General features: G+C 34.7%; 2 protein-coding genes across 2 annotated transcripts; one reads left to right on the forward strand and one right to left on the reverse strand.

The window, feature by feature from the left end:
* LOC105170682 (L-ascorbate peroxidase 1, cytosolic-like) lies at positions 1,943-5,183 on the forward strand. The gene is made up of 10 exons (XM_011091553.2): positions 1,943-2,101; positions 2,350-2,480; positions 3,284-3,458; positions 3,550-3,615; positions 4,060-4,108; positions 4,254-4,339; positions 4,432-4,511; positions 4,622-4,724; positions 4,814-4,872; positions 4,981-5,183. The coding sequence occupies exons 2-10, from the start codon at positions 2,362-2,364 to the stop codon at positions 4,994-4,996; spliced, it is 753 nt and encodes a 250-aa protein (XP_011089855.1). The 5' UTR covers positions 1,943-2,101; positions 2,350-2,361; the 3' UTR covers positions 4,997-5,183.
* LOC105170865 (protein NRT1/ PTR FAMILY 2.7-like) lies at positions 5,037-9,900 on the reverse strand. The gene is given in 6 exon segments (XM_020696716.1): positions 5,037-7,612; positions 7,614-7,683; positions 8,638-9,158; positions 9,249-9,327; positions 9,329-9,464; positions 9,569-9,900. Coding segments are annotated over 6 exon segments (1,665 nt in total). The 5' UTR covers positions 9,684-9,900; the 3' UTR covers positions 5,037-6,868.

Consider the following 13,238-nt stretch of genomic DNA (forward strand, 5'->3'; position numbering starts at 1 on the left):
TTTTTTGAAAAAAACACAGCTTATGACTTGATGAGATGTATTATTCGTTTTGACTTTATATCAGTATCATGATTTTATCCTGAAAATACATCTTGCTAAATTGCAAAGGCCTTAAAAATTATAATTAGCTAAAGCTTTTCATTTATAATTAATATAAGATTGTCAATATAATTTAAAAAGGTTAAGTCATTGTAACCCACTTGTGATATGGAAATATCAACAAAAAATCCTATGAAAATTTAAATATAAAAATTACCCCTATATTATGAATAATGACTCACGTTGCCTCATAGTCAACTTGAGTCTATTTTTTTAGGGACAACGAATAAAATGCCCCTCATGGTCAACCTGGACCTATTAAAACATACATATGTTATATCTATATTATATAAAATTAATTTTCTATAGAAAAACTTATGTTTTTAGTCCATTAAATATGTTCAATAATAATTTTAATTTGATAATTATGCCCATTTTTTATAACTCCATTAAGTTTGAAAATTGATGAAATTTATCTTTCAGTGGCCGAAATTTTAATTTTTGACAGGAAAAATGACATGACATGCCAATTGGATATTTTTTAGGGGGTTTTTAGTCTTACACGGCTTTAAAAATGAGTTGAAAACAATTATATTATAGGAATTATTATAAATTATAAAAATAAATTTATTATTTTAAAAAAATGATGATCGCCCCCCTGGGTGGGGGAGGGGCTGGGGCATATGCTGCCTTCACATTCTGCAGACGTCGTACAAATCAAATGTATGGGGGACTGGCTGGGGGGTCCGCAGTTGCACGATGCTTCCCGTCCATTTGATCATTTTTCTATTTGCATACGCTCGATTATTGGAATTGCCCCATGGAATCTCCGTCTAATTCCTTGCGTTCACACTTCCCCTTTCAACGCTTAATTCCGCTTCCCTATCTTACCCTCTCCCCCTCTCTTCATCCCCTGCACCCGCTTACATCCCCTATTTTTAGAATGTGTTCCTCAAAATGCAGGACCTGATCCTTAGGCCTCCGGATCCTATGGGTTAGATCCGGTAAAGTCAACCAAATTTAGGATTTTCAAAATGTTTAAAAGTAAATGTATTTTTTAAAATTTTAATACTTTATAAATACGTCCCAGTAATATTATTAAATTTTTTTATGAGTTTATATGTGCGTGATTTTAAAATATAAAAGCTTTTGAAATATATATTATTCGTATATGCATTAGAATTAATACTTATTCTGTTATTTTTTTAATCTATAAAAATATTATTATTTAATATTATATGTAAGTATAACTAAAACATGCACATTTTTCTAATAAATGTATAAATATACTTCATATAAAATAATAATTAAAAATAATTAAATTTTTGAAATATATTTGGTACAAAACACCAAGACCCGTCCCAAAATTCATTTATGGCTTCAAATCTCGTCCTAATCGTTGACGGGTTTCAATATAATTTGAATTCATTTTCATTTTTAATTTTTCTGAAAATTGATCTTCTCCTTTTGTGTATAAATTATTACTATTATTATTTATAAATTAAGTTTTTGAATTAAATTATAGTTTTAGGTATTTCTTATCCATAAAAAATTGAACAAAAGATTATATATCTTATTTTAAACAACTTTAAGTACACGTGTAATGTACTCCATATTATTAGTCTACGATCAAAAGTTCATGCCAGGCACAACCTCTACCATTTTGAGCAGGGAACATGCCACACAGGATAGAAACTCCTTAATCCCTAGGAAAAAGGCAAAAGGACATTTTCGTCATTACAATCCAAAAATAATACGACCAAAAAGTCCATCTTCATGGCTTCGCCCTGTTCCACCTCAACATCACTCATTTTTCTCAATTCCTCACCTACCACTAGATCGCCAACCGTCAATTCGGACCAATCTCAGCCGTCCTCCCCAAACGCAACACCATCCTCACGATCATCATCATCCCAGGGTTGCAATTTAATATTCTAGAAACTTCCCCCTCCTGTATCTATATATATCGCTCCCTTTTCCCCTACATCTCCAGCTCACTGCTTGTGCCCTCCACACTCACATTTCTAGGGATTAAGCGTTTCGTCTCTCTGTGTATTTTCGGGTCAGTGGACTCAATATTTCCTCGATCATAACTGTGTTTTTTTGGATTTTACTCCCGATCGGTGTCGATTTGAGCTATCTTGTCATCGTTGACTTTGTGTGCGTGTGTGTGATTTATTGCAGTTTCTTTATGTGTTTCTGATGGTGGAGGAGATCAGATTCTTTCATTTCTGTCGTTGAAGTGGTTGTTTCTGTGAGAATGTGTTTGATTTTCTTGTTTTTGTGTTGATGCAATGACTATGATTGTAGGTAACGGTGAAAATGGTGAAGAACTATCCAACCGTGAGTGAGGAGTACCTGAAGGCCGTTGACAAATGCAAGAAGAAGCTCAGGGGTTTGATCGCTGAGAAGAACTGCGCTCCTATCATGCTCCGCCTTGCGTATGTTTTTGTACTAATTTTTTCGTATTGTTTTTGATCAATATTTTCTAGATTTAGATTTAGATGTATGATACTTAGTAATTTTGTCATTTTATGGTTTTGACTTTCTGCCATAAATCGATTTAGGATTTTAGGAAATTTAGGTTTGTTATACTTATTTTCTGGAAAGTAAGGAATCCTTGACTGATTTATTATTGGAACTAATATGCATGGTAGTGTGCATAATTAATTAAAAACTATGAATATTTGTTTTTTGACTTAAATTTTCTATTTTGAAGATATTTATTGATTTTTCTTATTGATGTTAATAATTAAATTACAATTTACTTGAACAAATCAAAACAAATATAAAACAGAAGAAAAGATGGTCATGGCAAGTTTGATGATAGAAGGCAGAGACTCCGAAGTTGTAGAGAAAAAAAAAAAAGAGAGAAAAATATAAGTTACACAAAATAAAAAGCATTGGAGTAGATAACTGGATCACTTGGAGTTTAATTGTTTGTTTTTTGGTTTTTTGTCTTTTTGGTTTTTTTGGTTTCCGGGAGTAATACAAATGTGATTGTATTACAAATCCCAGAAATAAGTATTTGCTGGGCTGTAAAAGCTTAAGCAGAACATTTAATTTAATGGTGTGAAACTATTGTTGTTCGTTACACGAGATTGATAGATGGCATCATGTGAGCGTGTGCTAGCCTAACATTTCCAAGCTCTTCAACTCAATGTAACTTTTGCGATTATGCCCAGTGTCCAAGTGTTTGTAATCTATTCTTTTATAATCCAACTTTGGTGCTCTGTGATTGTAGTTGGCACTCTGCTGGTACGTTCGAGCAGTGCAGCAAGACTGGTGGTCCTTTTGGTACCATGAGATTCAAGGCTGAGCAGGGGCATGCTGCTAACAATGGTCTTGACATTGCTCTCAGGCTCTTGCAACCCATCAGGGATCAATTCCCCACTCTTACTCATGCTGACTTCTATCAGGTAGTTTCTCTTAATGCTGTATATATTTGAATTTAGCTCATAACATTAGTTGTTAGAAAATTGAACAATTCATGTCTTTCATTGACTTTAGTTGGCTGGAGTTGTTGCTGTTGAAGTTACTGGAGGACCTGAAGTTCCATTCCACCCAGGAAGGCCGGTTAGTGAAATTTCTTCATCTTGAATTAGTGGGTGCATCCTTTAGTACATGTTTAGACATTCTATTTCGTGTGATGGTATGATGTTAGCTGATAACAAAAAACTGAAATTACTTGTTAATGCTGTATGGTTGTTCTTTTTGATGTTATTCTTTCTTTAACTCTATTTTTTGAAAGTTGAAGTGTGATCCCTACGTCTCTACGGCACATAGGTTCATTAAAGAACTCTGGGTTTCATTAATGTATATATCGGGATTGTCCTGCTTTCGGCATCAGTTGCTTGTCTAATTCTGTTGAAAGATAAGAGGTTCATTATCGTTTGAAATTGTTGGCATTGTTTGTGTTATGGTATTCTGCAATTTATTACAAGCACTCCTTGTTCATGGTCCTTGCGGCAAGATACTATTTGCTTGATTGTTGAGTGGGTTCACGATTTGAAATCTCAGGACAAGGAGGAGCCACCTGTTGAGGGTCGCTTGCCTGATGCTACCAAGGGTAAGTTCAAAACGTTCTATATTTGGCAATTTTGTGATAATTAGGTAGAAACATGAGATAACCTTGAGCAAATTTGTTAGGTTACATTCCTTGTGCTTATAAATGGCAAGGGTTTCCTGAGTCTTACCTTTATCCATTATTACAGGATCTGACCACCTGAGGGATGTTTTTGTGAAACAAATGGGTCTGACCGACCAGGATATTGTTGCGCTTTCTGGTGGCCACACCTTGGTGTGTATTAGCTATTTTTTTGTTCTTCCTTTCCTAGATAGGAAAAGTTTCATGCTGGTAACTCTTATATAATTTTCTGCTTTATCGTGCAGGGAAGATGCCACAAGGAACGTTCTGGATTTGAGGGACCATGGACTGCAAACCCTCTCATCTTTGACAACTCTTACTTCAAGTAAAGACATATATGACCTCATATTTTCTTGTTGGAAATACTGGTGCTTCTATATTACTACTTCGCCTCATCTGCTGCTGCAGTCTTCTGATTGTATTGATTGTGAACAGGGAGCTTCTAAGTGGAGAGAAAGAAGGGCTTCTGCAATTGCCATCAGACAAGGCTCTCCTTTCTGACCCAGCCTTCCGCCCGTTTGTTGAGAAATATGCTGCGGTTAGTAGACCCCCTCCACTCTGCGTGTGTGCCGACTGTATTTCGTGAGCTGCTTCTGTATGAACTAATGGTCGTGTTTTGTGTTTTAGGATGAGGATGCCTTCTTCGCGGACTATGCAGAGGCTCACTTGAAGCTCTCTGAGTTGGGGTAAGGCGCTTGAATCTTTGCTCGGTCTGCTGATGATGGCAACCACGTTTCTATTAGTATTTGTGTATGAGGATTTCACTTATATGTTTCTATACTACACTTTTGCAGTTTTGCTGATGCGTAAGGTAGCGGGTGGTGCACATGAAGTGAGGAGTGATGGCCTGGCCTATTTCTGAGAATTTATGTTCTAATTCTTACAAAACTCGGCGGATCTGTTGATCTGTTTTGTGCTTCTTTTGATGGATGTGTTGGTTTTTGACATTGTTGTTGGCAGTCAATGATATATGGTCATCACTTTCCCGGAAAATAAATTTGCCAAAAAATGCCCCCCCCCTCCCTGTCTCACATGATATGAGATTGAGCTCATCCTTTCCAGTGACTTGGGGCAATTTGCGTCCATCTTTACTGAAATATCGATCTTTGGTATAGGTCTTTCTCAAAGTACTAAATCTATGGTACCCACCACACTTGTCATTTAATTATCTATAAAATTTACATAAAGTAATACTCGCCAAACTAAATAAAATTATTTGCCAGATGTTTTCCTAATTGGGGTTGTTACTGGTTTACTTTTCCATACACCATATACCATTTTCAGCCAAAACCGATATGACTACTAAATTCGGCTTTCAATCAGTCAAACATGGAAACAATTCAACAAGTTGATGTGGTGAATTTTACTGTTCATCTAGATTATAAATTATAATTTTATATATTATATATAAAATTTTAAAAATATTTTATTCGCAGCATGCTTTATAAATTATTTAATTTATTAATTTTTTTAAAAAAATATTTTTTGTTAAAAAAGAATTCACTAAAGATAAAATAATAATAATTATTTTATAATTATTCTTTATTTGAGGAATTTATTTTTAATCTATGAAATAATAAAAGAGTTCTTGCAAATAGATGTAGTTTTTATCTTGAATAAAATTCATCATCGTAAGCCACATAAATTTAGGGAGGATCTCTCTTACCACAACGGAATATGCAATTATTAGTTATGTGATGATGATAATCAACCAAGGATACTAAATTAAGTTTCTTGATTTAATTATAAGTATATGCGACCATATTTAAGGTATCATTTTTTCAAAGTTGATCAAATAGTTGAAACAGAATAAAGAAAAATCAGCAAGCAAAAGTGGATGAAGTCCAAGGAGCAAAAGATGATATGCACTCCAACATAGACTTGCTGGTGAAACCGTGCTAGTTCTGTAGTTCATGCCCACGATCAATTGCTCGTGGTTTAACCAGTTCACTTGACATTCCAACAATATTTTGCCACCTTAAATGACGCATCAACTCAATACGTTACCATTTTTTTCTACTTGTGAACACTGTCTTTGGTTTTCTCACACCGTATGGGGGGCCTCAGACAAGGAAATCTTATATCCCTTTTGTCAGTTACTGTTGTGTTTCGATTAGGGGTGGTAAATCAAGCCAACTGATCAATATGGACACATGTAAGAACACGACTGCTGGACTTGCACTTGCGGTGTTTTACTAGCTGGGCATCCCACAAGAAGACCAACCATTTTAGCAAATCATGACAATTTTTGTTCTTAATATACAAAATTTATAAAGTTGTAAGATAAAATTGTCGAAATGAATCATATAAAATTAAAATTGCCATCTTTATACTGACATGATCAATTATCAAAATCATTGTTATTAAATGTATTTTTAATAACAACTTTAAAAATTACCGTTTAATATTTTATCTTTAATATTATTTTTTATTATAGTGTAAGTTATGCATGAGTAACCCTACAAAGAGTCAAGCCAAACACTATCTTTCAGAGTTGATGATCAATTTCTTCCAAAACCAGAATCCCTTCCACAACTTCTTTATACTTGCAACTTCATATAAACCTCCAAGGAGGATAGATTTAAGTACAAAATCATCTCCATTATCACAACTTAAATAACCCTACAAAACACAAAACCAGCACTCAATATCTTTTTACGTATAGTTGATGATCAACTTTATTCATGACACAGAAACACCCTGATGATGAACATTTTTGTACTTATACAACCAAGAACACACCAGATAATAACCAAAGTTGAGAACCCCAATCACCACCAGCAACCAATGCACATTGTCTACCCTCCCGTCATCAATATCATCAGGCAACCACTCTGTCACTCTTCTAACAAAGTCAACCACAGCAGTGCTCAAGTAATAGGCCACACCAATCTGCATTGCCACCATAGCAGTGGCCATGCTCTTCAGACAAGTCGGAAACTCTTGATAGTACAGTGCCACTTGCCCCGCAAAATGAAATGCCTCTCCGATACCTACAATTACCAGTTGCGGAACCAACCACAACACTGACATCGGCCCACCTTGGAGGTGGTGGGCTGTGGCAGCAGCCCACCTTTTCGACTCGACGATGGCTGAAACCGCCATGCTGGCGATGTTGAACGCGTGGCCGATGCCTATTTGCTGCAACGATGTAGGGTTCTTGCCTGCCACTCTATTCCACATGGGCCAAAGAAAGTGATCAAATAGAGTGAGGGAAATTGCAGTGGAGATCAATGTGAAGACGATCATGGAGCCTGCTGGGATTTGGAAACGGTGGCTGAGGTGGCGGTGGGTGGTTAGAGCTTGGAGAACTGTGAGGCTGCCTTGAATTCCAATTGGGGTGGATACGAGAATGCTGCTTGACCATAATGGGAGGATTCTGATAAGAGTTTTGAGGTCTTCTACTTGTTGGACAGTGCATAGTTTTCCACGGTTTTGAAATCGAGCCGTTCGGCAGGACGTCTCCTTCAGTCTTGAGTGCTGCTCGATTCAGTATCCTGCACATGTATATCATAAGAAGAAATTGAAGGAGAGAAGTGATTTATCATATTCCTGTTTGACCTCCAATGTTTATTTTGCTTGATATTTAGGCCAAAACTAATATATGCTGGCATTAATACATGTATAATTTGACTAAAAGATCAATGCAAGTGATGGAAATAATGAGCCACAAAGTTGAATAAATAGATCTTCTCAAGCTATTTGGACCTTTTCTTCTATGCTCTGCTTGTTTAAGGTCGTATTCATTCTTAACTAGTAAAAGATTGAGCTCAGTATAAGACTAGTTTATTTGAACTTGCTTCAGATAGACTAGTATACGACCGCTGCAGGTTCCATGTTGAATGAGAAAGCCAATTCTAACGCTTAAAGCTCGACTCCATGTACAGTGTTTACAACCTGCAACGAGCTGGAGTTGACAAGAATAATACAAAAAAGATGCCTATTGGATTTCAGAACATAGAAAGTGCATTTTGTTGTCTGCAGAAATTTTTGGAGATTCTTTTTAAGTTGTTAAATCAGTATTCCATTCCAAAACAATCTTATCCCTTTTCACCATTCATGAAGAAAAGATCGGATAACACCAAAAGTGGACCATCAGCAATTGATAAATTAAGCCTCCGGTTGTATTATTCGTTATTCGAATTCCAACTTTCTCATAACACAAGATATATAGAGAGAACCTGATCACATCTGAGAATAAAGTTGCAAAGAATCGGTATAGATGCTCACTAAATGATTGATTAGATGCTGTAATGCAGAGCAAAACAATTATGCATAAGCGAAAAAGCAGCAAAATGATGATAGATGCATCCAAGAATGGAGATGATCCCAAGGAAAAAAATACTGAGCTTGTAATAAGTTCATTGAGTAAATAAGACTAATTCTCTAGACTACCATGAAAGATTATCTGATCAAAAAATGAATTTTTACCGGATGCTTTTTATTGGTGCCTCTTCAACGTCTCCTTTAACTCCATCAGCATCTCCACATAATAATCTGCTCTTTCAGACGAGATCCCAGCGTTCCTTTTCCTAACACAGGCAACAACCACACGTGCCAAGCTCGTAAATGGACTCTCCTGTGGCTTGTAGTGATAGTAAAACCGACTCCCAGCCAAGAATACGGCTGATCCCATCACGTTTCCAGCTATGCATATACCGTAGCCCCAAGCCCAGCTCAAATTGTCTTTGACATACACAATGCCTGTGGCGGAGATAAAAGAAGAAACATACAAGGTGAAGAAGTACAGATTAAAATAAGTGGTCTGGTGCTTGAGTCTATCGAACTGGTTGGCTCCGATTGTTGTTAGGGTGAAGCGTGTGCCGCCTAGCCCCATGGAGACAAGAGCCAAAGCTACAAACAAAATCGCGTATTGGATTCTTGATGGGCTGGCACAAAAACTTGAGCCAGTTTCACAATCAGGAGGCCTCAAGCCATCAACGGTCACAGTTAGCTCCAGAAGAATTAGGCCCTGTGCTTTTCAAAAGGCAATAACTTTGGTCACAGAGAAACATAAGGATGTATCTTCACTTTTTTTATTATATATATATAAATAATGTACCAGAAAAGAGACGAGAGATGAGATCCAGATGACGGAGAAACAGCCCAGGAATGAATCAGCAAGAATGGCAGCTAAGACGGAAAAAGTTGGAGCAGCCAAAGGCAACATTGTTGATTTGGGCAGCATTGATGCTCTTGATGTTGAATTCTTGGATCAAGAACACTATAAGATTGTTCATCCACCCGCCTCCAGCGAGTGTCAGTCCGGCGACACTTGCTGCATCAAATACACTAAAATCAAAATTGCACCATATTACTATGATACAACACATAAGTAAAACTTCCCTCGTGTGTGTGTGGTGTAAAGTAGAGATCAGACACCTATGATGAATGGAGTGGTGATCCAGCCGCTTCGTCGCCGGCCTGCGGTGGGTGGTGGCGGTGCTTCTCCATCGCCGGAGGCTGAAGTGATTCCACCAGCATGCAAAGCAGCCATATATGTTCTTGTGCTGCTGAAGCCCCTTGTAGCTAGTGCTTAAACAACATGCTGCTAGCTTGGTTAGGATCCTCTTACTTAAAAGCCAAGCTTTTCATATTAGTCATACATTTCCATGACCAAAGGCAAACAGTACTTCATATTATGAGATTATTTAATTCTTGAATTAATACAAAATATTGAATAAGAATATGTTGCTACTGTTTGATGATGGGCCTTCTAAACTCAAAAGTTGTTCATTAAACTATTCCTGTTCCTTGTGCAATTTATGTTGTAAGTGGGAGTTGATCATATTTTGTGAAAATAATTTCTTCCAATTAATTATGACATTGAAAGAATCTTTGCATTGTATGATTAATATTCTTGAGTGCTATTTTCATCATATTACATGTTCAATTATGATAGGATTAATAAGTTGTTATTAAACGATCCCAAATTAACTTAGGAAAGATTAGGGTACAATATACTTGAAAAAGAATCGATGACACGCAACTCAAATAATTTTTTTTAGATCCAACATGATATAGATTATGATAGTTATCACACTCTCGAGTAAGGTTTCAAGTTTGAATTTTTTTACATATCTATTTCCTCCAGTAATACAGTTAAAACATACTAACGTTCTTGATAAAAATGATTGTTTTTTTTTCCTCTTCATCATTGATTACGCAAATCTTCTTGAGGTTTATTCAAATTACATGCGTATATATACAATCATCCTTAAAAGTAGAGGTATCGGCCATAATTTCGGTAGACGTTTAATATAATTGAAGTAGTAAATATCAAAATATAGTATAAAATGACAACTTTTCAGCAAAATCCAAATACCTATTAAGAGTTTGTGCTGGAAAACTCCCATTCTTTACGTTCATAACCCTTACTCATATCCATAAGATAGCTTTTTCAAGGAAAAATGTCTAAAACTAAACACAAAACTATAATTAACAAGTATCAAATTATAAAGTAATGAAATATTTTTTTTTTGTTATTCAAAATTCTCGATTACAAATATACTTTTCTATGTAGAGTACACATATTAGTATTAGTAGCCTAAAATTTACAATTACTTGAATTAAAATTCTCGATTAGAAATACACATCGTGTTGGCAAAGTATTTAATTTCGTTCCTGTCTAAAAGGTATTCATGTGTGATTCCACTGCTAACAAGTTGTTGGTCCAATAATAAGCGAATTAAAATTTACAACAGATTTTTATGAATGGATATGATTCAAATCTTCAAGAAATCACACTTATTAGAGGGATTTAATTCTTTTGCTCCCGTCTTAAATAGAATTAATTAGTTTTTATCTTTAATGTGAAATGAAAATGCTTGCGGTAAAATTGAGGAAAGAAAGAAAAGGAAAAAAAAGACTAATTTGACATCGCCAGTCATATTAATGTAGAAAAAGTGAAAAATATGCAACAATTATTTCAAAATTATTAGCTACTCAAAAATCCAGTGAAATTAAAACATAGGAGACACAATATTTAGCTTTTAATCAAAATTCCTCGGATTCATAACATATGTTTTGCAGTAAACAGATTGCACCTTACGTATATATATATATATATATATATATATACACACACACAGGCAGCCATGATATTTTTCATCCTCATCATTATAGCATTGATTAGTTATGATGAAAGATAAATAAAGTAGAAATCGTGGAACTTAAGGCTCAAAACATATAATTATATGAAATCAACGATTTTGCTTATTTCGAATTACGTCTCACCAACGCTTTTTAAATTGCACCAAAATCTACCTTAATTATCTGGTGATCATACGCAGTTAATATGGTTGAGTACAAAGGCAATTTAAATATTTTGATCATAATTAAGACGTTTTACTTTTGCATTAATCATATTATTTATATTGATGAGGCTTAGTTTAGTTGGGGTCCCATAAATAAAAGGTCATGAGTTCATATCTTATTAACAATTAATTATTACTCTACTTTAATAGTAATTATTGACTAATTTTTTATATTTTATATTAATAATTAGTATATTCATTAATTATTACATTTGTCAGTATTTGAAATTATGATTTACTTGATAAAATAATAATACCATTCCCTGAAAAAGTAGCTCGAAATTGAGTTGATTTTTTTATTGAGATTCGTGTTATATCGTTTATTTTATTTAATAATTGCATATTATGTATATAAAACATAATATGAATTTACAATAAAAAAATTTATTAAAATTGATATTAAACCATCAAATATTAATCCTCAATGGAATAATTGCACATGAAAATTGATTTAATTGCATTTACTGTACCGTATATCAGGGGTGACAAAACAAGAACTCTAAATATAGAGGGTAATAAAAGGTACCTCGAAATTAAATTTTTAATTATAAAACCCCGGCCATCGAATTCTTAAAGTGACCGAAATTTGTTTATGTGGACAAAATTATGATGGTATTATGAATTTCAATCCATCCCCTAACCCAATCCATCCCCCGTCTGCCACCGATATTGCTGTCGTCCCCTCACATAAGGGGGCGACGATTCAGCAGAGAGGGGGGATAGCGTCTCCGGCCCCAGGAGAGAGGCGGCGATGCAACATCTCCCAGTGGACAATTGTTGCCCAAGCTGTGGGGGCCTCGCCCCCCTCCGAGGGCGGGGGGGGGGGGGGGGGGGGGGGGTGGGGGGGGGGGGGGGGGGGAGGGGGGGTGGACTTAGGGTGTAAGTTTTTTTAATTAAATTTGTATTATATAAAATAATAATTTTAATTTTTATGAATTATCTATAATATTATAATTTAATTTTTATAATTTTAAGTATTTATATTTTATGTATATAATTTTAAATTTATGATACATTTTAAAGTGTGTAAAATTATTTATACTTATTTAGAGACGTCGTGCCACAACAGCTAGTATATAATATAAATTTAAAATTTTATTGTATAGAATTGGACATTTTTTTTTTCATGTAATTGTTTATGTGGTAGATGAGAAACAAAAAAAAAGTCCAATCAGTAAAAAATTCAAATAAAAAGGTGTTTTATTTTTTTTGCACATCATTGCTTATTTGGAAGAAGTTTTTTTTTTTTTTTTTTCACTTAAATGCTTAGGTGGCAGTTGAGTTTTAAAAAAAATGCTCAGTCAGCAAAGGCCCAAAAAGAACCTCCTAATTTTGTTCACATAAGCAAATTTTGGCCACCTTTAAAAATTCGATGGCCGGAGTCCTATAATTTCAAAAATAATAATAATAATAATAATTACAAGGTACTTGTTGCCACTTGCCACTTCTATATTTAGGATCTTTTTTTTGTCATCCTTTAATACACGGGACAGTAAATGCAATTAAGCCCATGAAAATTTTATATGTCACTTGGTACCATGAAAACATCAACATCATTTAAATACATTAGCCCTATTTTTTTTTGAAAAATTACACATATCACCACAAACGTCCAAATCATTACACAAACTATCTCTGAGTTTTGACTGTCAGAAATAGTTCATATAATTACACAAAAATATAAATAATTTATATAAATAGATCATAAATAATGAGCGTAAATATAATTATCCTTT

The sequence above is a fragment of the Sesamum indicum genome, linkage group LG9, assembly GCF_000512975.1.
Source record: "Sesamum indicum cultivar Zhongzhi No. 13 linkage group LG9, S_indicum_v1.0, whole genome shotgun sequence".
In the NCBI taxonomy this organism is placed as follows: Eukaryota; Viridiplantae; Streptophyta; class Magnoliopsida; order Lamiales; family Pedaliaceae; genus Sesamum; species Sesamum indicum.